We start from the raw sequence: 21,346 nt of genomic DNA on the forward strand, positions 1-21,346 counted from the left end.
TAAAAAACACGGTAACCACCAAAAAGCAGGTGGTGGTGAGAAAGTCATATGATGAAAGTCCATCACAAGCAGCTTTTAAAGAGTAACATATATAGATATAGCTTTACCATATAACATATATATATAGGTTCATTCACAGCATTAAACATTAAACATGGTGAGACTCACTAAACTAAAATATGTAATAAATATTAATTTAACAACATTAGATGTAACATAAAACCCTAGTAAAGATAACTGATAAGAAAAACTAAGATAAAACTGTGATTTTGAAGATAAAAACATTGAATTCCAACTAAATTTGAAATGCAATGCAGGGATTTCTGGGAACGTCAATTTAGTCTTTTTGCTGTAAATTTTACAGGAATTTACCAGTTTTTTTTTACTGTGTTTCTATTAAAATTAGGGTAATTTTAGGGTAATAAAATCAGTTTATAGCGCAAAAATCTAAGGGGTGGGATGTTGCTTTCGTCAACGAAAATTATGACTAAATGTCATCGTCAATTAACCTTTATCACCCCCTTACTTTGAGTGGGTATTGAACCCAGATCTCTGGGAGGTGGGTGCTCTAACAAGGAGCCTAAAGGTCATGACCTCTAGAATCAGTTGCTTTTTGAGATCAGGGAAGTGAGGTTTACTTTGCACAGCCCCTACTCGCTGACTTCCATTACACAGGCAGGTGAGTTGGATCAGGGTTATGAGTTAAAATTCTGCAGGTCAAGGAGCCTCCAGTGCCAGATTTGAGAAAACCTGCTATAGAGTGCTTTAGTCCAAATCAGCTGCGTCCAAATCCAGGCCAAGACCTGAGTAGGTTGAGTCTGAGTCAAGATCAAGACCAAAATATGAGCAAGTCCAATTAGAAGGGACTGACTGATTCAGTGTAATTGTGCTTTCCACTGGGGTCAATAAAGTCGTTTCGTGTAACTTAAAAGTTGTGCATGTAGGTTTGTAGGTTTAGGCACTCATAATGCACAACTATAGTTTCCTGCAGATTTGCGCATAATAAGCATTCTCCTACACTGTTTCTTTATTTGTTTGAGTGTTTACATGCACTCTCAGTCGTATTAGAAAAGGAAAAAAACACCCCTTTCAATTTTGACAGACTGAGCTCAACCAAATCCATTAAGTTGTTTATTTGAAGACTTTTCTGATCTGATTAATTACTAATGGATCATTTGGTTTTATATTTGTTTGTTTGCTTACATTCTTCATAACACCATTCCAGCATCTGTGGCTATACACATGGCAAGAACCAGCTAATCCATACACAAGTCTGTCTAGAATCTGCATGTTTTTGGGTGGAAACTGGAGTGCCCAGGGTAAACCCACGCCGACACATGGGAGAACATGCAAGCTTGACAAAGAAAGGCCTCTGGACCCTACCAGGATTCAAAGCAAGGACCTTCTTGCTGTGTGACAACAGTGCTAACCACCGAGCCACTGTGACACCCCATTTGGTTTTATGCAAACATAACCAGTGTGTTTCTGTCAAAGAGTAGATCATATGCGCAAGTTAAAGTACTCACCGTATTCTAGTACCTGGGACTGAATTTGGTGTGTAACGAGACCAAGACCATAAAAATTTACTTAAGATGAGATGAGATTGAGTACTAAAACACTTTTTTTATTTATGGTTTGTAAAGATACAAAAGATGCTCCTTTCGGGCAAACCCCGCTGGTGTATATCATAATGATCTGCTGTATAATAGTCTGTGCAACAGAAATTAAATGGGACTTTCGTGGTACTCCTGTTGGTGATGTCATGTATTAGTTTGCGCATATGTAAACACGTGAAAAAACTATTAATATTTTTGTAGACCATATAGCAGTGTTCCACAAATTCAGGCCTGGAGCGCCTGCAGAGTTTAGCTCCAACCCTAATCAAACATGTATGACCTAACCAAGGTCTTCAAAGTTACTAGTCACTTACATGTATGCAAGTTTAAACAGAATTCAAGTTATAGAAAACCCCCAGGGCCAGATTTGAGAATCCCCGTCGTACAGTCTTGTGAGCTTCATGAGCATAAACAAGCAAAGACTGCGAGACTAGTCCACACCAAGTGAGCCATTTGGGACATCATCAAAGTGAGAAGCGCAGTGAGGGATGAGCATGCTGTTTGCTGCATTCACTCAGTCTTTTGTCTATGAGTGTCTCTTGCGTTTTTAAAATTGCATAAGTGGCCACTCTCTGGAATGACTGGAGAACTTGTCTTTGCCTCCAACTTCTGCAGCACGCTTTCCAGCCAACAAATAAAATGAAAGTCATCATTTACCCACCATATGCAAGAACCTCTGACAGTAAGTAAATGTACTCAATAGCCTTTTACTCTAGTTTTTTCCCTACTGATATGAGTAGACTTGATTAAAACACTCATCACCTTTTATCTCCTATGATCCTTTACTCATGTTTCCACTAATGTGGCAGAGTTGCTTTTACATCTCTCATCAGACGTCTTTATTAATGTAGCCTGCTTACTGTAATAAAATTAAATTCGAATGACCCGCAAGTGGAAGGTTTATATTGATGTTGGGGTCTAAAATGCCAGTGTAATTTAAAGAGACTTGCCTCTGCTCTAGCCCCTACTTTTAATGTCCATTAACCCATTTAGATCTTCCATTATGCTTCCCTAGAGTCACCGTACTGCCCAGAGCTCTGTCGGTATCAGCAAGACTCACTACTTGGCGTCGCCGTTTCCTCCGCATGAGTTGTAGCCTTGTAAATTTCATACAGACATATATTTGGCATTTCATCAAATGAAAATAAATGTCAGTCTATTACATGGCCTGTCATGAACTGCCACTAAAAGCAATTTACAAATAGGAAATTGATGAAATACGATAAGCACATTTTTCTTTAAAACCAATGCAGTGTCTCTGAGGCTACAGAGGGACTAATGAAATTCTGCCAGCATATTGCTGTAACGTGATTTGGGAGCAGGGGAGACCCAATCATGAGTGGAGTGTGTTGGAAACATACTTGCAGCAGAGATACACGGTGCTACACATGCACAGACAGGCATCATGGGAGAATCTGTTTCTCTTACGCCGAGGCTAGCAACTGAGCTTATGAGGGTATTCCCTGACAGGCAATACCGTACAATGTTACACCCTTTAGTCTCGTTTTCAGAATCTTAATTTATCCTCAGAGGATCCACAAGAGTCAGCTTTACCTTGTAATATTAATTACACTTTGGCTTTTTTTAAATTAAGTCAGAGGCTGGGAGCTTGGTGTAATTTAGCAAGTCCACAGCCGTGATACTGCTACTCTCCGACAAGCTTGAGGCTTCCAGGTTTATTAAAGTCCAAGTTAATTACACCCACACTCTAATTAACATCGTACTAAAGGCAAAGTTCAACCAAAATATATACAAATTGAAAGAGCAGGGAGTGATGATGGCATATATTGTGTAGTGGAAAAAATGTGTCTTATACATTTATTTACACTTTAATATGAACGAAAACTATGTGGCATGGCTGACATAGAACAATGCTTACTCTCCAAAACTCTACAGTAATGACTTTTAAGATCATATTATTGTTGGACTGATGCAAATAGCAAACATGACAACTGAGGACTAGTATTTTTTGTTCTCTGTTGTTTATGTTGTTTATGCAGATGTTCGTTTAGAACTACGGTATCAGGAAACACCAAATTTGTTAAATTACGTTGGTAAAAAAGGTTGTTGGCTAACAATTTGTTTGGAAAATGCACTTAGTGACTCATTTAATCAGAATCTAAACTACCAGTTTACAATGTTAGTCTTTTTAATGCATATGCAAGGATGAAGCTGTATTTTTTGTAGTGGGCAATGTCTCTTTATTTTTTTAATTGCAGTATCTTAATTAGTCAGACAACATGTTATGGTGACTCACAGTGGAAAGATAACGTCTTTAGGATCATTAGAAAATGACAAGTAGGTCAGTTTGATCAGGGCTGGAGCTAAACAGGGGTGTTAAACCTGCGGCCCAGCAGTGCTTTGTTCCAACCCTGCTCCAACACACATTTCATGTAGTTTTCACATAAGCCTAAAAGACTTGATTAGTTGGATCAGGTGTGTTTAATTACAGTAGGGTTGGAGCTAAACTCTGCAGAGCATTGGCACTCGGGGGCGAGATTTGAGGAGCCCTAGTGAGCCAGAAGACCTTGATTAGTTGGTTCAAGTGTGATTAATTAGGGTCCTCTGCAGAAACAAGTGGCTGTTCTTCAATTTGATACCTCATTATTTTATCATCAGAGGTAATTGTGCTTGTAAAAATTTCCATACACAAGTCAACTGGGTAAATGCATTGTTTGCATAGATGTTAAAGAGGCCAAAGTTTGCCAAACATATTGTGAATCACTAGTGAGGGGATGTCCCTAATGTTATGTTTAATGTTTTTCTGCATTTGCTGGTTCAGTAGCGAGGTTAATGATAACAATAAGTTGTGTAAAACAGTGCTGCTGTGAATCCGGTGCATCACGTGACAAGTCGCCGTGGAAACAATAAGGCTAAACATTCTAAAATAATGGCCTAAAAAAACCCTAAATATTTTATTTGTCTAAATACCTTATTCGTTCATTCTCAATTAGTATTTTTGTTTTACTTCAAGTACAAACAGGCCTATCTAAAAATTACAAGACGAATAAAGATATATTTGTATAGAAAGCGTTATTTTTTACTCAGATTTAAGAGTGAGCACCTTGTAATTTGTTATATGTTGGGGTTATGTCTGTCTATTTATCACGTTCATCTGATGTTAGCTACTGTAGTGAGCCTAACAGGGGAAATCCCCAACATTTAAAAAAAACCTAGGGTGTTTGCATTATAAGAATGTACAGAAATACATATTTAAAAAAGCTGACTTTGATGTTTTCTCATTAAATTCGTCAGATTTCCTATTAATTCAATGGAATGTATTGGAACACTGGGGTTTAACCCGCTGATCTTTAATAGAGAACCATTATATATAGATCAGTGGTTTAACCTCCTTATTGAAATGAGCCCCAGGACACTATAGGGTTGTGTTTAAGTACATTTTTATGCTTTTCACCCACAAACTTCTCTCCGTCTTGTTTACTCAGATGTATGTCACTGATTATATAGCGCGAGTGCCCACTTCTGGGTGACCCCTTAAAATGGGCTGAACTGTAACACTCTTATAGAAACAGTTATGGATTTGGTTTGTTTCCATTTTTCCCCTTTTAAACATTTGTTTGGTGTGGCATTCTTATTAATTACACACAGTAGACACACACATATTATGTGAACAAAAACTTGGATGTGATAAACTGCTATCATTAGACAGCGCTTGGCCTGTTATATATTATAGAGTTCTTTGTGCAGTTGGGATCCTGTGACCCAATACCCAATACTGACCAATGGACAACCCTGAGCCCCTGGGTGCAGTTGTCCAAAAGTAATCTGATCCATTGAGATCCAATCTACTTTCTGATTTGAATAACCAGCAGAAAAGTAAGATAGATTACCTGATCCTGGAGATCATTGACATATCCAGATTTTAAATACCTTTTAAACAACTGGTCCCTACTGGTGTTATTGAAGTCTTCTATATTCTTTATGAAAGTCTGTATATCTGTATCACATTTATGTTTTTTTCCTTTTTTTGGTGCATCACTGCTCTGACGCTTATTCATAAATTATTCATATGTGTTTGGTCATTTTACCAAGCGATACAGGTCAATTTCCGTTTCACTTAAAGTGTTTTAGACTGTGTACACAACAAGTGACTTGTTGAACTAATCCAGAGATTGCCTGCCTGTGAGCTATATAAGCTAGTTTATCAAGGTCGATGCTAGACAAGGAGCTTAAAGAGGAATAATGGGGCTGCAGGGGGAAGTCTGTGAAGTGGGAGACACAGTGGCGAAGTCAATAAAAGATCTGGCCTGTAAGACTGAAGGCTGTTATTTGTATGATAATGGAGAGCCGAGTACCATCATTGCTGAACTGCGGGCCGCTGCAGTCCCAGTCTACCGGTTTAGACGAACGGCGCCGCTAGTGAAGCACGTTCTGCAAAAAGCTGTGCGACTGAGCATGATGGATGGAGTGTGTGTTTCTGTGCAAGGCAACGCACTCCTCTGAGGACAGAGATGTTGATTTTATCATTTATTCGCTATTGGATGGTGTTTCTGCAAGGGCATGACTTAGGAGTAAATCAAAGATAAAGAGTGGCATTCATGTTCTCTCTCAATCTTAATGCCTGAAGCTTTATTTTAAGTCCAGTTCAAAGCAAAAGGCCAGACTGCTCCTTTCACTGTGAAAAGTGAAGCGTCAACCCACACCAGATCTGAAATTCTACAGCTAGTCATGTAATATTTGTGAGTCACGGGTTATTGTCAGAAACAGGAATGCTCTTGGTTTAATAGACTGGTGGTGAGGCGGTTTAATTTGGGCCTCTCATTATGTACTCGACACTGTCTGATCAAGGCCAGGTGGATACATAAAAAGGACAGCTCACTAAAGATTATGTTTGGATCATTTTCTTACTGCCTAGAATGAGTAACTGCTGCTTTATTTTTAGTAGTGTTACTCTGCTTTCGGTTTTCACAATGTACTGTAGATTTTTTTTTTTACTCAATAAAGCTATACCTGATCTAAAAATGTATGAAAAGAGTGTATGAAAGAGTTTACTGTGCATCGTATTTTAAAATTTCATAAAAACAGTGGTCCCATACATGTCCACATATGACTTTGATAAGCTTTAAATGTCCACTAACCCCCAAAAACAGCCACCACTTTGGTGTCCAGCGTAACATTTAGAATTACAGTTTTTTTACGACATTTATTGAGGTTTCTAATTTTAATGCTTTTCATATTTCACATCATTGTCCGTGTTCAGAAGCCAACAAAGGCCACATTAATTTCCTGTGTGTGTACTATCGCTGACACCGAACGCTCCTCAACCGATGACTAGTCCCTACCTACATTTTGTCTCGTTTTTGAAGCTAAATGGATCTCAGATGGCGTTTTGCTTGATTAGTGCTATTTAGACCTTGAGAAAAAAAGATTAAAAAACAATAAAACAGTAAATTAGATTCTTTAGATACTAATTATGCTGGTTTTCATAACAGCTGCACTCTTAAAAGTAATGATTCCAAAACGTTTTTCTCAAAACGCCGCAGAAGAACCATTTTGAGTTCCCTGAAGAATCTTTCTATGTGCAGTTCCCGAAATAACCATTATGAAGAACCTTTCGTGCATGTAAATGTTCCATTGATGTCGAAGGTTCTTCATGGATCCGTCGATGCCATTATAACCTTCGTTTTTAAGATGAGACGAGACTGTCAGGAAAGCTCAGTGAAAATCATGGAAAGTCACATGCTGCCATAAAGAGATGTGCTTTTAGTCGAGCATTATGTTAATTACTGCTGGGAATCCATATTAGTTATTAAAGCCACAGTCCTGTTTATCTTTCGGAATGAAATAATTGATTATGTCTTTTTTTCAAACTGACCTGCTTTCGATTTAACTGACACGCTTTAGATGAAATTGCTGATTTAGCCTCTCGAGCCTCGGTTGTTGGGGGGCGGTAGGCACGTTTTTTGGTAAGGTTAGGGAGTTGGCTTTATATATGCGTTATATGTGAAGAGGCACTCAAGTAATCTGAACAAACACACGCAGAGTTCAGGGACTGGGAACACAGCAGGGGAAACTGTTCAAAACAAAAGTTCAAAACACAAGTGTGTTTATGTGTTAAGAATCAAGAGCATAAAAGTGGCTGGCAGAGCGTTGTTGCATGTATATGCGTAGGCATACGTGTGTTTGCGTGTTTGTGTGTGTGTGTGTACTAGAGACTTGCGTGGGAGATTAATAGAAGTGAGAGGTGTGAGACATGTAGGACAAGCTTTGGCGGAGTTGGCCGCTGAATTAACCTGTCTGTCACTATTAATCGCCGCTCTGCTTTCTCCCGCACTTCATTCCCCAGAACTTAATGCCTTCTGCTCGAACCTAATCAAGTCTTCCTGACACAATGTTTGTCAGGTATTTCCCTCAAATAGCTGCTTGCTTTTCCCTAAAGTCTCTGCCACATTTAGAAGAGTAAATACAGCATGGCATTAGTGGCAACGCTCCATTTCCTGTCAGAGAGCCAATGGGATGTTGTGTTGTCGTTGGCGAACGAGGAAATTACACGCTATAAGAATTCCAACCTGCAAAAGTTCTTCCCACAAATGTACAAAAAAAGCAACCCGAACAAAGAATTTGTTGGGGGGGTGGAGTCAATTTATTTAGTTTGAATCGAAAAATATGCTGAACTTGTTTTGTTTAGTTTTTTTATGCATTTTATTGGCTTAACTTACTCAAATATGTTGGCTGAATGTTGTCCAAATGTAATCATTACTCACCCTCAAGTTGTTCCAGACCTATATGAGTTCAATTCTTCTGCTGGACCTAAAATAAAATATTTTTGAAAATGTTGGTAATCAAACAGCTGTTGGTAGCCACTAGATTTTCCCAGTATAGGGAAGTCAGTGGGGGCCAAAAACTGTTTGGTTAACAAGATTCGACAAAATATCTTAAAATGTTCCATCATCATTTACTCACTCTCATGAACAAAGTCAACGGAGTAGTATGGAACCCCAGAGTTCTCCAAAATATCTTGAAACGCAAAAGAAATAAGTTTATACATTAACAGTCAGGATGGGTAAATAATTACAGATTTTACATTATTTGGTCTTGGTCTTCAACACTTTCTGATCAACCTTCTACGTTTTTGCCATAAATCCGGTGAGCTAAAATGGCAGGTAATCACATTTTCAACCAATTCAATTAACATTTGTTCTTGAAAGATTGAAGCATCGCTGCTCAGTTCTACTATTTGTTTGCATACTTAAAAAAAGGATAACGGCACACATTACCCTTTCCAACCACCACAGGACACCACTGCGTGGATCACAGGCAATCCCTAAGAATTGCAGAAAGCCACTGTGCATTGTCTATCTATCTTGCTATCCAGGCAGTATTTGTTATTCGTGTAAGGAAGTGATAGTGACAGCACACAGTGGGGAACTAAATGCCACGGGACCTCCAGGGACAAGGAATTACTGCCTGTGACACACACGCGCGTCGTTTATACAAACGAAAACAACCCCAAAAGCATATTTTGTCAGATTCTGCTCACATTTGGGCACAAATATGCTATATAAGTACACACACACTTCATGCACTGCTGCCAAACTCCAATGGCTCTCCACTGGGCTTCAACAGCAACCACTGGGGCCAAATGTTGTCTAAATAAATAGTTTAAGCAGTGAACGAAAACTCATTATTTACTCGCGCTGATGTCATTCCAAACCAGTAAGCTGTTATTTTGGTCCACTAAAAAAAACCTAAAAGAATAATCTGCACGCAGCTCTTTCGATGTTTTCCATACAAACAGCAGTTCATAGAGCTCATCCCCCGAATAAAAGGTGGCCCACCGGAATAAAGATCAACTTCTTTATTAAAGTAGGGCTTCGCAATTGATCGATATGAAATCAGAATCGCAATATGGCTTAGTGGGATTATCAAACTGTAAAAGGTGAAGGCTTCATTAAATTTAATATATAGCCTGGTGCGCGTCACATGCACGATCCACCGTTTTAGCACCTCAGGGCAGCAATTAAGCCATTTTTTTAATTATTATTAGATATTATAATTATAGAAATTATTCTATAAAAAAAGCACATCCAAAGGTATTCCTTTCCCCTACCTATTAATTCCCTTCTCAATAAATCATTGAAAGAATTAACGATGATACACAAGCATGCGACGTATAGAAATATACAAGTATTCATGTAAAAATAAAAGAAATAGAGTAAAAGAAAAAAATTACAACAAAAGAAAATATTAATTGAAAGTTTGGGGAATACTTTTTATCAACATAGGTTAAGGGTTCTTGAGAGAATATATATACATATATATACGTACATACATATATATATATACACACACATATGTATATATATATATATACACACATATATATATATATATATATATATGTATGTGTGTATATATATATATATATATATATATATATATATATATATATATATATATATATATATATATATATATATATATATATATATATATATATATATATATAAATACTTATGAATGTATGTGTGTGTACATATATATATATATATATATATATATATTTATATATTATCATTAGGTTACCAAGCCATAAACTTAAAGTAAACTTATCTATGTAAACTATGCTCAGTTTTATAACAAAAACTATTAGTTCTTGCATGCCTTAGTACATTTGTCGTCTAACAACCCCAACCCCCCAAGGGTTTTCTGAAACAATTATGTTCTGGTCTGCTTCCCCAAAAAGAACTGACACACACATTCAGAAAACCGAATAAGAGAGCACACAAGTCATATGGACTACACTTTTGATGCTTTTTGAATGATCACAGTCATCAGATGGAAAGGAGCAGCGTTGTGATTCTTCAAAAAGTCTAATAAGAGCATACGAGTTTGGAGAGCCAGTAAATTAAGACAGAATTCCTGTAATGCCCACATTCTGTTTAAATTGGCATAAAGTGATTTGCCAGCTCGGACCTTTTCGAGGTCTTCCTGTTTAATTCAGAGCCGAAGGAGCCAGACGTCCTTATGTGAAGTCCTCAGGGAGCCAGGTTGAGCAGGTTAATGTTTCACACACACACACACACACACAGAATTGGATTGTAAGCTTTATTCAGTGGCAGTGTTCGGTGGGTTGTCTGTGCTTCTCTATCAGCTGTACTACAAAACGCATCCACAGGGAGAGCGAAAAAAAACGCTGGCGTTCTCCACCCCCGCACGCTCTCTGATAGGCAAATAACATAATCAATCCCCAGTAGGTGAGAGCGATTAGATATGATTTGTGTAATGAGATCCCTTTGAAACTGTCAAATGGAGACCTGTTTCGTACGAGAAATTATCACCTGAAAGTAGTCGCGCCATTTACGAAGACATGTCCCCTACTTTTAACCCCCTTACGAATGTGCGCTCACCAATTAGTGCGTTTTAAACGCCCACTCAGGAAGACCAGAAGCGAGGGAGAAAACTCATTCTTATCTTTCTAAAGGACTAAAGTGTTTTGGTCCTCAGTACTCACCTAGCAACGGAGTGTCAAGCGTAAAATGCAGATTTTATTTTCCACTGTCTGGCTAAATGGCCGCATTTAGCTCACGTGTACGTTTGGGTGCTGCGGCATTCGCGACGTACTTTAGCTGCGCGGCCAGCGGCATTAAAGAAAGCACCGAGCGCTCTTTCAGATGATCGGTTGCGAATAGTCAGTCCGGTAGATTTAGGCAGGAAGTGCACACTAAACGAGAAGCAAAGAGGCAGTAATGCCATCTGAGGCGTAAAAACATCAATGCATGAGATGTTAGAGAGAACACAAGCGTGCACAAACCCAAACGCTTGCCACTTCATCGTTTGCTGTCTGTAAAATGGCTGTTGGGAGTCAAAGAGAGCAAAATGTGACCAGACTGCATGAAAAAACTATGCAAAACAGAGACTGTCTTAAAACTTGGCGTGCTGCCTAGATAGACGGCATCACAAAGAGTTCTAAAATTTACTAAATTAATGCTCACTGTCATACTAACAATACTAGTAGGCTATATAGTAACGGTTTACTATTTACACAGACAGCAACACTAATAAATGCTCATATAAATGGCCTTTTATGTATTAATATGCATGCATTATCTGTTTTCTTAAATTAAAGTGCATTATATTTCTATGTTTGTTATTTGTTTGCTTTTTAATTAATGTGCAATTAAATTTTTTTAATGAAATTATATATATATATATATATATATATATATATATATATATATATATATATATATATATATATATAAAATTTAAGGCTGTTAATGTTCATCTTAACTAGTGATATTAATAAAACAATAATATAACAGTAATAATACTCCTGTCATTCTAATATTATTGATGTTTACCAATACTAATAGGTTATTATTGCATAGCCTACCAATGTCCATACTAGCATGCATACTAAAACGTACTTACTATATGATCTAATACCAACATAATATTAATATCCGCTGTTTCTCTGGCTTTTATTAATATTAATACCGTCTTTAACAAGGCAACAAGGCTGTTGAAATCAAAGAGATCAAAGTGCGACCAGACTGCATAAAACAACTACTAAAGACAGGATAAACCCTGTCTGTGTCTCAAAACACAGTGTGCTGCCTAGCTAGACAGCATTTGTGGGCAACACAATGATTAATGAGTTTTACGATACAGCCAGAATTATACTAATTCTCACCTCGATCCTAACACCAGTAACATGGTAAAAGTTTACCAATAATCCTAATAACGCCAGAAACTTCTGATGTTCATCATAATACTAGTGATATTACAGAAATGAATGCAAAAACTAATTTCAATCTTATTAACATCAACGTCTACTACTGATATAGCCAACGCCGTTAGGTTGCTAATATATATTGTACTACAGTACCATTGTTATGCGCGCGCTAATGCTATTGTTTTTGCTAATATCATTTGGGATATATTCTCGAACTAATACTAATAATAGTGAGCTTTCGCTGCTGGCAAAAAGGGAAGTCAAAGAGATCAAAATGTGATCAGACTGCATAAAACAAGTGAAGGCAGGATAAAAGGAGACTGTTAAAAAACCTAGCTAGACAGCATTTGTGGGCAACAATTATACTAATGCACACATCGATCCTAATACTAGTACTACTGTAACAGTGTACTAACAGTCCTGAAAACACCAGCTCGCTAATACACTAGTGATGTTACTAAAACAAATACAAAAACTAATAGCATTCCAATCTTATTAACATCACTGTCTGCTAATGATAAACCAGTTCCATTAAGCTAATAATGTATACTGTACACTGTGCTATACTACACTGCCATTGCAGTACACTAGTGCTATTGCTTTTGCATAATTTCGGATGCTTGGTGTATTCTCACATCGATTCTAATAATAGTACGCCTTTGCTGCTGGCAAAAGGTCTTCTAAAGTCAGAGATCAAAATATGAGCAGACTGTATAACAACTATGCGAGGCGGGATAAATAGGGGACGCGTGCTGCCTAGCTAGACAGCATTTAATAAGTTTTAAGACGCAGCCAGGATGCACAACGCATACTCATACTAAAGCTCAAATTGTTGCGAACTGATATAACGTACACCAATAGGCTACTAATACACTTCCTATAATAACATACTGTTAATGCAAACTGTAATACTTAGCGTACGCGTATAGTACGTACTGCGCTATTATACGGCTCCTAGTAATACTCACAATAATGCTTATATTGCTGATAACGCGATTCAGCGCTCATATGCAGTTACCGAAGCGCGTGTCGTTGTTAAAGCACGCGAGCCGAAGTTGCCGTACCTGTCGTCGGTCTGCCAGTCCCCGAGCAACAGGTCTCGGAACCGGTACCGCGGCGGCAGCGGCAGAACCTCCTTCTCCAGCTCCACCATGGTCGCTCAGCAAAGCGCGCAGATCAACGGCGGCGGCGGAAACGCGAACGCCTTCGACCTCGTCTATCCCTCCGCCGCGATCGCTTCGGGTGGCTCGCGCACGGAGAGCGTCGTCATCACTCGGGAACGGGAGACGCGGGTCTAGATCCGCCGCAGCGCCAGAGCAACTGGTGCCTCCCCGAGCTCAGCGCGCGCCGACACGAGACGCAGCGCCCGCCCGGACATCCTCGCTGACACAAGCGCTTTCACATCGGCTGCAACAGTTGCCAGTTATTGCTGCAGCGCATTATTTCGCCATTGTCCGGTATCGATTGAGGCATGTGCTATTTTGAGGGGCGGGCGAGTTTTTTTTTTTAATAATCCGGCTAGTGCTTGCATTGTTGGGGGGCGAAAAAAAGCACGAGATAAGTCGACAATCAAAATCACTAACGGGGGTTTTATCACTGCAATAATTTATCTATTTCAAAACACACTTGCTTTGTTAAATACAGTGCAGTGAATTGGACTGGGGGAACGGGATAGAAAACGTGCAGAAAGTAAACGGACACCTGTTGAGGTGTTTGGCAGGACTTGTCCGCGTGCACGTGCGGTTGGCACAATAATGCAATCGTAATCAAAGAAGTGAAATTTCCGTGCCGGAGTCAAATTAACCGTGTTGTCACGTTGATTTATATACCCTGGAAGGGAATTAATAGAGGCTTGGGTGCCGTGAACGATACAGGAGATCTTGAGAGCTCCGCCCTCTAGCGGCTGCCTGCGGGAGAAACCCGATGAATCGATCGCGTTCAGCTCCGAAAAGGTTTAATATACCCTCAATCTCGGCCTTTAAAAGGTTTTGATGGGCTTTTTACGGGCACATCTGTTAGGTAGTGGCGTTAGAGTAGTAGTAGAATGCTACTAAACGACACAGTAAAAAAAGAGAGGAAAGATCCGGGAAAAGGCTAAGCCTAAGATGATGTTATCAGACAATATCACGCTACTCTTATTTTAATGCTGTTATTTTGAACAGTCTGTTTATAAATGAATGATGCTGAAAAATATATCATGGTTTCTATTAAAAAAATGGTTTCAACAATGATAATAATAATAAATGCTTTGCCAAATCTGAATATTTTAATGATTTCTGAAAAATCACGTGACACTGAAGACTGGAGTAATGATGCTGAAAAATCAGCTCTGCATCGCTGGACTTAATTACATTTGAACATATATTCAGATACCAAACAGTCCATGTCAATTGTGTAAAAATGTCACAGTGTTGTTTTACTCTATTTTTGACCAAATTAATGCACGTTTGGTGAGCATAAGACACTTATTTAAAAAAAAAAAAAAAAAATTAAAATTAAAACCCAGCCATGTGTGTGTGTATATTTTTACTTGTTTAAAATACCATTATTGCACCATGGTATTAATGGCTAAACAAATAGACTAGATTGGTATAATAAATGACAAAGATTAAGATTTTGATATACACACACACACACACACATACATACATACATACACACACACATATATATATATATATATATATATATATATATATATATATGAAAAACAAATATGCTACTTAAAATTAAGACAAAAAACGTTTTCTCTTTGGCTGAAAGAATGTAGCCACGCGCAATTAAAAATGAAAAAATGATTTTATTTACAAAACAGGGATATTTTACATAGGTTTAAAATGTTAGCATCTAAAAACTCCATAACTCCGTAAAACCCAGCAAGTATCATGTAGGATACTCAGCTGAGGTGGATGTTGACTGACTGCAGTGCCTCTACAGCCCAGCTGGGGTACTGCTCCCTGGACGAGAACATCCTCTTCATGAACGCCTTCACAAACTCAGGAAACCTCTGCTCTATGACGCTCTGACGCGCCGACCGCATGAGGGTGAGCTGAGGACAGCGAGAGGTGAAGTGACGACGACGACAACACGCGCTGTATTCAAAACACCTAGCTGATCCATACGGTTACCTGGTAAGAGATGTTATGGATGGTCACGTGATGCATGGCTGCGGTGTCGCTCTTAAACAGCGCGTGAAGGTAAGCCCGGCTGTGTCTGTCAACGCCAAGACAAAGAAAAAGACAAATCACAATCTTCTCTAGCTTCACGGTACAATACGAGTTTTTGCTGCGTGCAGAGCAAAATATTCATTTTCGGGAGGGTTAATTATTCTTTTAAGCGCAGCATGCAGCTGAACATCAGCATACTGAAGCAGCAATTTAGCCAGTTAAACTCCAGACAGATGTGTGTACCTCCTGCAGGTGGGACACTGGCAGTCAGCATCAATCGGCTGAAAATCTTTAGCGTATTGCTTCTGTTTGAGCTGCAGAGATCCCCAGGGAACTAAAGCCGAGCCAAATCTCTGAAACAAATCGCACACAGCCTCATTAAAAATGGCAAAACACAATAAGCATCTAAGCATCACCGCTTTAATTCTAGTCTTCATGCACCCTTTCTTAAAAACGGCTGTAGGTTCGTCCTGGCAAGCATAAGCAAGGGCTAGAAGATATTTCAGCTTCGAATAAACGACATTTTTCGTATATTCAAATAGTTTTAAACATTTCCCAATATTGCTTTTTTACTTTATTTTGAACAAACAAAAGCGGCCCCGGTGAGCACGAGAATCTCACCGACCCTAACAGAAAGAGATTGGGCAGATATCCGTCACTTACTGCCGTCCGAGTCGGGAAGACGCAGTCGAACATGTCACAGCCCAAGGCAACGCAGACCACCAGGTCCAGAGCGTAGCTTAAAACACGTCAAACAGGCGATCAACAACCACAGCTCGCAAACGATGGGACAAAAAGGAGTTTGAGAGGAAGCGGGGCTTGCTTACCCGACTCCCATGAGGTAGCGGGGCTTTTCTCTGGGGAGGCGGTCTGTGCTCAGAGTCACCATCTTCCAGAAGTCATCTTTCTCTTCTCCCCCACTCAAGCCTCCGATGGCGAAGCCCGGCACATCACGCTTGGTCATTTCTGAGTGAAGAAACGAAACAGAAACATTCTAGTCAGGCGTACGACTTATGGATCATGTTCATTGTTAATACGATAACTGCATCGTAAGGATAAAAAAATATATATATATATATCACTGCAGCACAGCTGGTTTAAATGCCATTGCAAAAAAGCGTTTTTCTTCTTTTAACGTATTCCACTTGGTTCGATATTTTGTATCTAATAAAGGCCGTAATGCTGTTCTGACTTCGAAAGTTTCATTAATGTTTTGAAAAAATTATTCATGCTCACCAAAGCTGCATTTAGTCGATCGGATTCTGTGACATATTAAGGTTTCTGTGAAATATTAAGGTGTTGCACACCAAATATTTTTTGACCATACACTTCCTTAAGTTTAAAAAAAAAAAGCAGTGTTTGCTTAAAACGGAAATCTTTTGTGACGTTATAAATTTCTTTGCTCTCACCTTTCATCAATTTAACGTGTTCTTAAAAATAAACGAATAAATACGAATTGATTAAAATAAAATTAAAGCTAAAACATAAATCAATTTGAACAAACATTTTTAAATAAATGCATACGTAAATAAATAAACTGCACTGACCTGAAACGTTTGAACGGTAGTTTATATTAATGCCGTTTTAATAGGATTTTACACTGCTAAAGCAATATTGCACATCTTTTGACGTCCAGTGATCGCACAGCGCTTACCATCTAAACAGGCCTTGCGCAGTTTGGCATCAAGCCCCCCTTGAATAATGGCGAACAGGTTCTGTCGATCTGGGTTCTTGTTAGCCGCGATGCAGCGGTCCAGCCAGCGCACGGAGCGGTGCATGGCCTCCTCCACCCGCGGCCCTTTCACCGTGCTGCTGACCACGTCATCCAGCTGCATCATGATGTCTGAACCTGAACGGCATCGCAGAGGCACAAGGATTTCAATAAGCATCGGTCGTAGCTCTGGTTAAGGAGCGACGATTTGTAACATTATCCGTACCCAGGCTGTTCTGAATGGCGATGGACTGCTCAGGAGTGAGCAGGATTTCTTTTCCATCGTAAGGAGAGCGGAAGTTGACGCCCTCCTCCGTCACTTCGGACAGCTCCACTAGAGACACCATCTGAAAGCCGCCGCTGTCCTGTTCAAAGAAACACAGGTGAAGCGCTTCCATGAACAGAAATAAATTAATACATCAAAGTCTGCCTCAGAAATATTCAAGAGGGTCTGAGGGATGGTTTATAAGTAATAAATCATTATTAATATAACCAAGCTTGAATCTAAATTAAATTGCATAAAAACATTTAAAATTTATTTTGATTATTTGCTATTAAAACTGAAATTTTTATTTTAAACTAAATATATATATATATATATATATATATATATATATATATATATATATATATATATATATATAAATTTAAAATAAAATAATATAATTTTATAATAATATTATATGGTAAAAATAATGTGAGAAAAAAATAATCATGTAATCTATTTAAAAAACGATAAACTAATTATACAGATTTTAAAATCTAATCAAATTACAAGTACTTAATTTTCGGGAAACAGATTATCTTTAACTGATTACATGTAATGAGTTTCAGCAATGAAAATTAATCACGGCTCATTAAATCAAAATTTCAACGCGCCGTTTCTGGTCATTGAAATAAAAAAGGTTAAAAAGGACAACTTTGTCACAATTACATTAGAAATGCTGTGGTCATCAAGTCAAAAAGTTAAGAACTACCGGTCTACTTAATTTCCTAGAGCTTTCCAGGAAGTCATTATTACAAGAAAATATATATTTTTACATTATTCATAGAAACTATTGGAACAAGTGTATGTTTATTAGTGGTAGTTGTAGTAGTATGCAATTGTTTCTAATAAGACCAGACAGACTGGTGTTTAATGGTGGTGTTAATATATTTATAATACAAAATTAGTTTTCCAGAACTTTTCCAATCTGCTCTATCCATTAACTGACACTCTGCAAAATCTGCTTAAGAACAACGTGAAAACCACAAATCGTAGCATCCTACATTTTGCCATCATTACCACATCTGGTGTTTGGGAATAGTTTGAAAAGAATAAAAAAAAGACATAGAAGAATTACCGTCAACAGATTTCTATTCCACTTCATAAATCCATGCAATCCATTGGCTTTCTCTATTAACTCAGGACCCTGTTAGAACGCAATAACAGTTACTTAAGTGCATTGATGAAACACTTTGACCGTTTGAATCGTTTCCTCGCTCATACCGGCCTCATGCCCAGGTGATACGTGTTTCCCAGGCATATCTGACAGTCCAGATCCTCCAGCTGGTCCACAGTGATGCCTTTCAGGGTACCCTGAGTGCCCACGGGCATGAACACCGGGGTGCAGACAGCGCAGTGCGGGAGAGTAAGAGTGCAGGCTCTGGCCTTACTCACCGGACACTCGGCCACGATACGAAGAGCAAGAGGAGCAACAGAGGAAACTACTTTTACTGATGTCATACTGTCTTTAGACTCATGTGCGCTGCTCGGTATGGGCGCAGCCATTTTGAATAACGACGTCCCGTTCACTTGGGAGTCGTTCATTTGAGTCGAATCTTTTTGACGAACCGGATGAACTGATACAAAACCCACTCAGGACTGCGATTCCCAAAAGCAGCTACGGTCGTAATTCTGCCCTTACCTATAGAGTTCAATGGAACTTAAGACCGTAGTTAGCTAACGATGATTTTGGGAAATGCGCCCATGAATAATTCAGACTGAAACGATTCCAAACGGTTCTCCAGTCTCTGACTCATTGAGCAGTCAGTAACCGTCTCTTTCATAAATGTCTGATTCATTCATCTCACACATTTCAAATGTATAATTGGTATGTATTACACTTAATATTGTATCTGTGCAAGAAATTACCACAAACACGTTGCTAATAAAACTTAATGAACAATAATAATAATAATAACAAGAACAGATGCGTAAAGAAAACAGAATATGTTCTTACATTTTAAATGTTCTAGAACATAGTGTGTCATGAAGTAACGACTTACAATAATTACTGAATGACTTTTGAACGAACTTTTTAAAAGAACCGATTCGCGGAAATGAGTCGGACTTCCCGTCACAAGCAATGACTCATTATTGTAGTCGGTGTACAGTAAAACAAACTTAATAATATGATTAACAACTTAACAACACTTAATAATATGATAGATTTTTTTATAGAAATACGTTTAATTTATTCATTGCAGTCTTCCAGTAATTATACATGCACTTTTTTGCATTAAAAACAGAATTCTAATTTTTATTTTATATATTCCTATGTTCAAGTCGTTTCGTTGAAACTGAATTGACACGTCAGTTGTCCAATAGCACTCGTCGGTCGTTAGAGGCAGAGACGAAGATCGAGCCAATCAAAAGACAAGAACACACCAGGAAGCGTTCTGTCGGACCAATCGAATTTCACGACATCGGTTGACAGGAGGCGGGACTCGCGTCACCGGTGGAGGTCGGATGTCGCCTGACCGGATGATAGCGAGAAGTTTTGTTTTGTGAGTTTACGAATGATTGATCCTCAGATCAGTGCACGGATCTTAACGTATGCGCCCTAATACGCGTTATCTGCCTGTCAGCGAGTGTTTGATCAGTTGTTTGTCTTTGACGGACTGAACTGGAAGTGTTTGAAGGGTGGAAACTGAACACTTGGAAGTAACCCGAGCGCCCTGCTGCCGCGAGCCCGTTCCTGCGCGCTGAGAGACGGTCAGAAACCATGGGCAACCGGGGGATGGAGGATTTGATCCCCCTGATCAATAAACTCCAAGATGCTTTCAGTTCCATTGGCCAAAGTTGTAACTTGGATCTGCCGCAGATAGCCGTGGTTGGAGGACAGAGCGCCGGAAAAAGCTCGGTGCTGGAAAATTTCGTCGGCAGGTTGGTTACTACGTTACTCCTTTCGTTTCGACCGCGTGCGAAAGCCCAGTTCGCTGTATTTATGTGTATCCAACTTAATGAGAACACAAACGTCTCATTTGTTACTTTCCAGCTACGTTTTTATACTCGCTGCTCGGTCGATTCACTCGGTTGGGTTGTCATTCACAAACGCGAGTTACGCGGTTGACGTAAACCGCCGCTCGCCGTCATTCATTGAAGTGAAATGGGCGTAAGTGAGAGCGCGGCGTAAAATGGGGAAGTTGGCGGCACGGTGCACTACACACGCAGACCCAGACAGACAGATGAAGTTATGGTCGTAGTGTCCTTGGGAGCTTTATTGTGCCGTTTAGGGGACCTCTGAGAGATTCTTCTGCAGTGTTCAAGTCATTTCCGCGTTCAAACGGCGAACACACGGCTCCTGCGACACTGACACTTCTCTGGACGTTGACGTCATGCTTTTTGTGTACATGTCCTTTTAGAAAACTCTGCCATAGTTGAGTTGTTTCGTGCGGTTATAGCACTGTAGTTTAATATATAATTTGGTACTAAATTATACTTGCATCGTGACATTTGCATAACTCTCAAATGGGCCTTATGAAACACCCTGATATGGTGTGTGTATGTGTGTGTGTGTGTGTGTGTGTGTGTGTGTGTATATATATATATATATATATATATATATATATATATATATATATATATATATATATATATATATAATGAAAGCAGTTCAACAACATTTATTTATTTTAAGCACATTTACTCCCAAGTTCTAATTACTAAAACATCATAATTTTGACTTTTTTTCATAACACACTATTTTTTGCTTATTAAAATCAGAATACTTTGATTCATCACATATAAATATGTAGCTATTTAAATCAACTATTTTAAATGTGCAGTAATTGTTATTATTATTATTATTATTATTATTAACCATAATAATGTAAAATGTTGGTACGGTCCTAAATATACCACCTGTTATTACTGTAATTATTGGTAATG

General features: G+C 38.7%; 3 protein-coding genes across 8 annotated transcripts in view; 1 reads left to right on the forward strand and 2 right to left on the reverse strand.

The window, feature by feature from the left end:
* LOC122342162 (potassium channel subfamily T member 2) overlaps positions 1-13,809 on the reverse strand; it is a 63,601-nt gene extending 49,792 nt beyond the window's left edge. For 3 of the 6 annotated variants that reach the window (XM_043235975.1, XM_043235973.1, XM_043235969.1), the window contains exon 1: positions 13,380-13,809. In XM_043235975.1, the coding sequence (XP_043091910.1) occupies positions 13,380-13,468 (89 nt within the window). In that variant the 5' untranslated portion in view covers positions 13,469-13,809. The remainder of the gene's footprint in view (positions 1-13,379) is intronic. The other 3 variants (XM_043235974.1, XM_043235972.1, XM_043235971.1) reach the window with 2 other exon arrangements.
* Positions 13,810-15,095: 1,286 nt separating this feature from the next.
* Positions 15,096-19,328, reverse strand: qtrt1 (queuine tRNA-ribosyltransferase 1). Its single transcript, XM_043229409.1, has 9 exons — positions 18,683-19,328; positions 18,537-18,605; positions 17,420-17,558; positions 17,137-17,331; positions 16,310-16,448; positions 16,146-16,221; positions 15,726-15,835; positions 15,444-15,528; positions 15,096-15,364 (listed from the first exon to the last, which is right to left on the reverse strand). Exons 1-9 carry the CDS (start codon positions 19,001-19,003, stop codon positions 15,212-15,214), a joined length of 1,287 nt encoding a protein of 428 aa, XP_043085344.1. The 5' UTR covers positions 19,004-19,328; the 3' UTR covers positions 15,096-15,211.
* Positions 19,329-19,900: 572 nt separating this feature from the next.
* The window catches only part of dnm2a (dynamin 2a), a 36,439-nt gene continuing 34,993 nt past the window's right edge, over positions 19,901-21,346 (forward strand). Inside the window, 1 exon segment of the mRNA XM_043234964.1 lies at positions 19,901-20,341. Within this exon segment, the coding sequence (XP_043090899.1) occupies positions 20,181-20,341 (161 nt within the window). The 5' untranslated portion in view covers positions 19,901-20,180.

Source organism: Puntigrus tetrazona, chromosome 3, assembly GCF_018831695.1.
Source record: "Puntigrus tetrazona isolate hp1 chromosome 3, ASM1883169v1, whole genome shotgun sequence".
Taxonomy (NCBI): Eukaryota; Metazoa; Chordata; class Actinopteri; order Cypriniformes; family Cyprinidae; genus Puntigrus; species Puntigrus tetrazona.

What these genes read in the sequence shown, in the direction of transcription:
- qtrt1 (XM_043229409.1), bottom strand. Translation starts at nt 19,003, where the DNA reads ATGAACGACTCCCAAGTGAACGGGACGTCGTTATTCAAAATGGCTGCG. An exon ending in TCTTCCCGACTCGGACGGCA is followed by an intron (nt 15,836 to 16,145) that starts GTAAGTGACGGA and finishes GATTTGTTTCAG; the next exon opens with AGATTTGGCTCGGCTTTAGT. An exon ending in CAGTGTCCCACCTGCAGGAG is followed by an intron (nt 15,529 to 15,725) that starts GTACACACATCT and finishes TGGCGTTGACAG; the next exon opens with ACACAGCCGGGCTTACCTTC.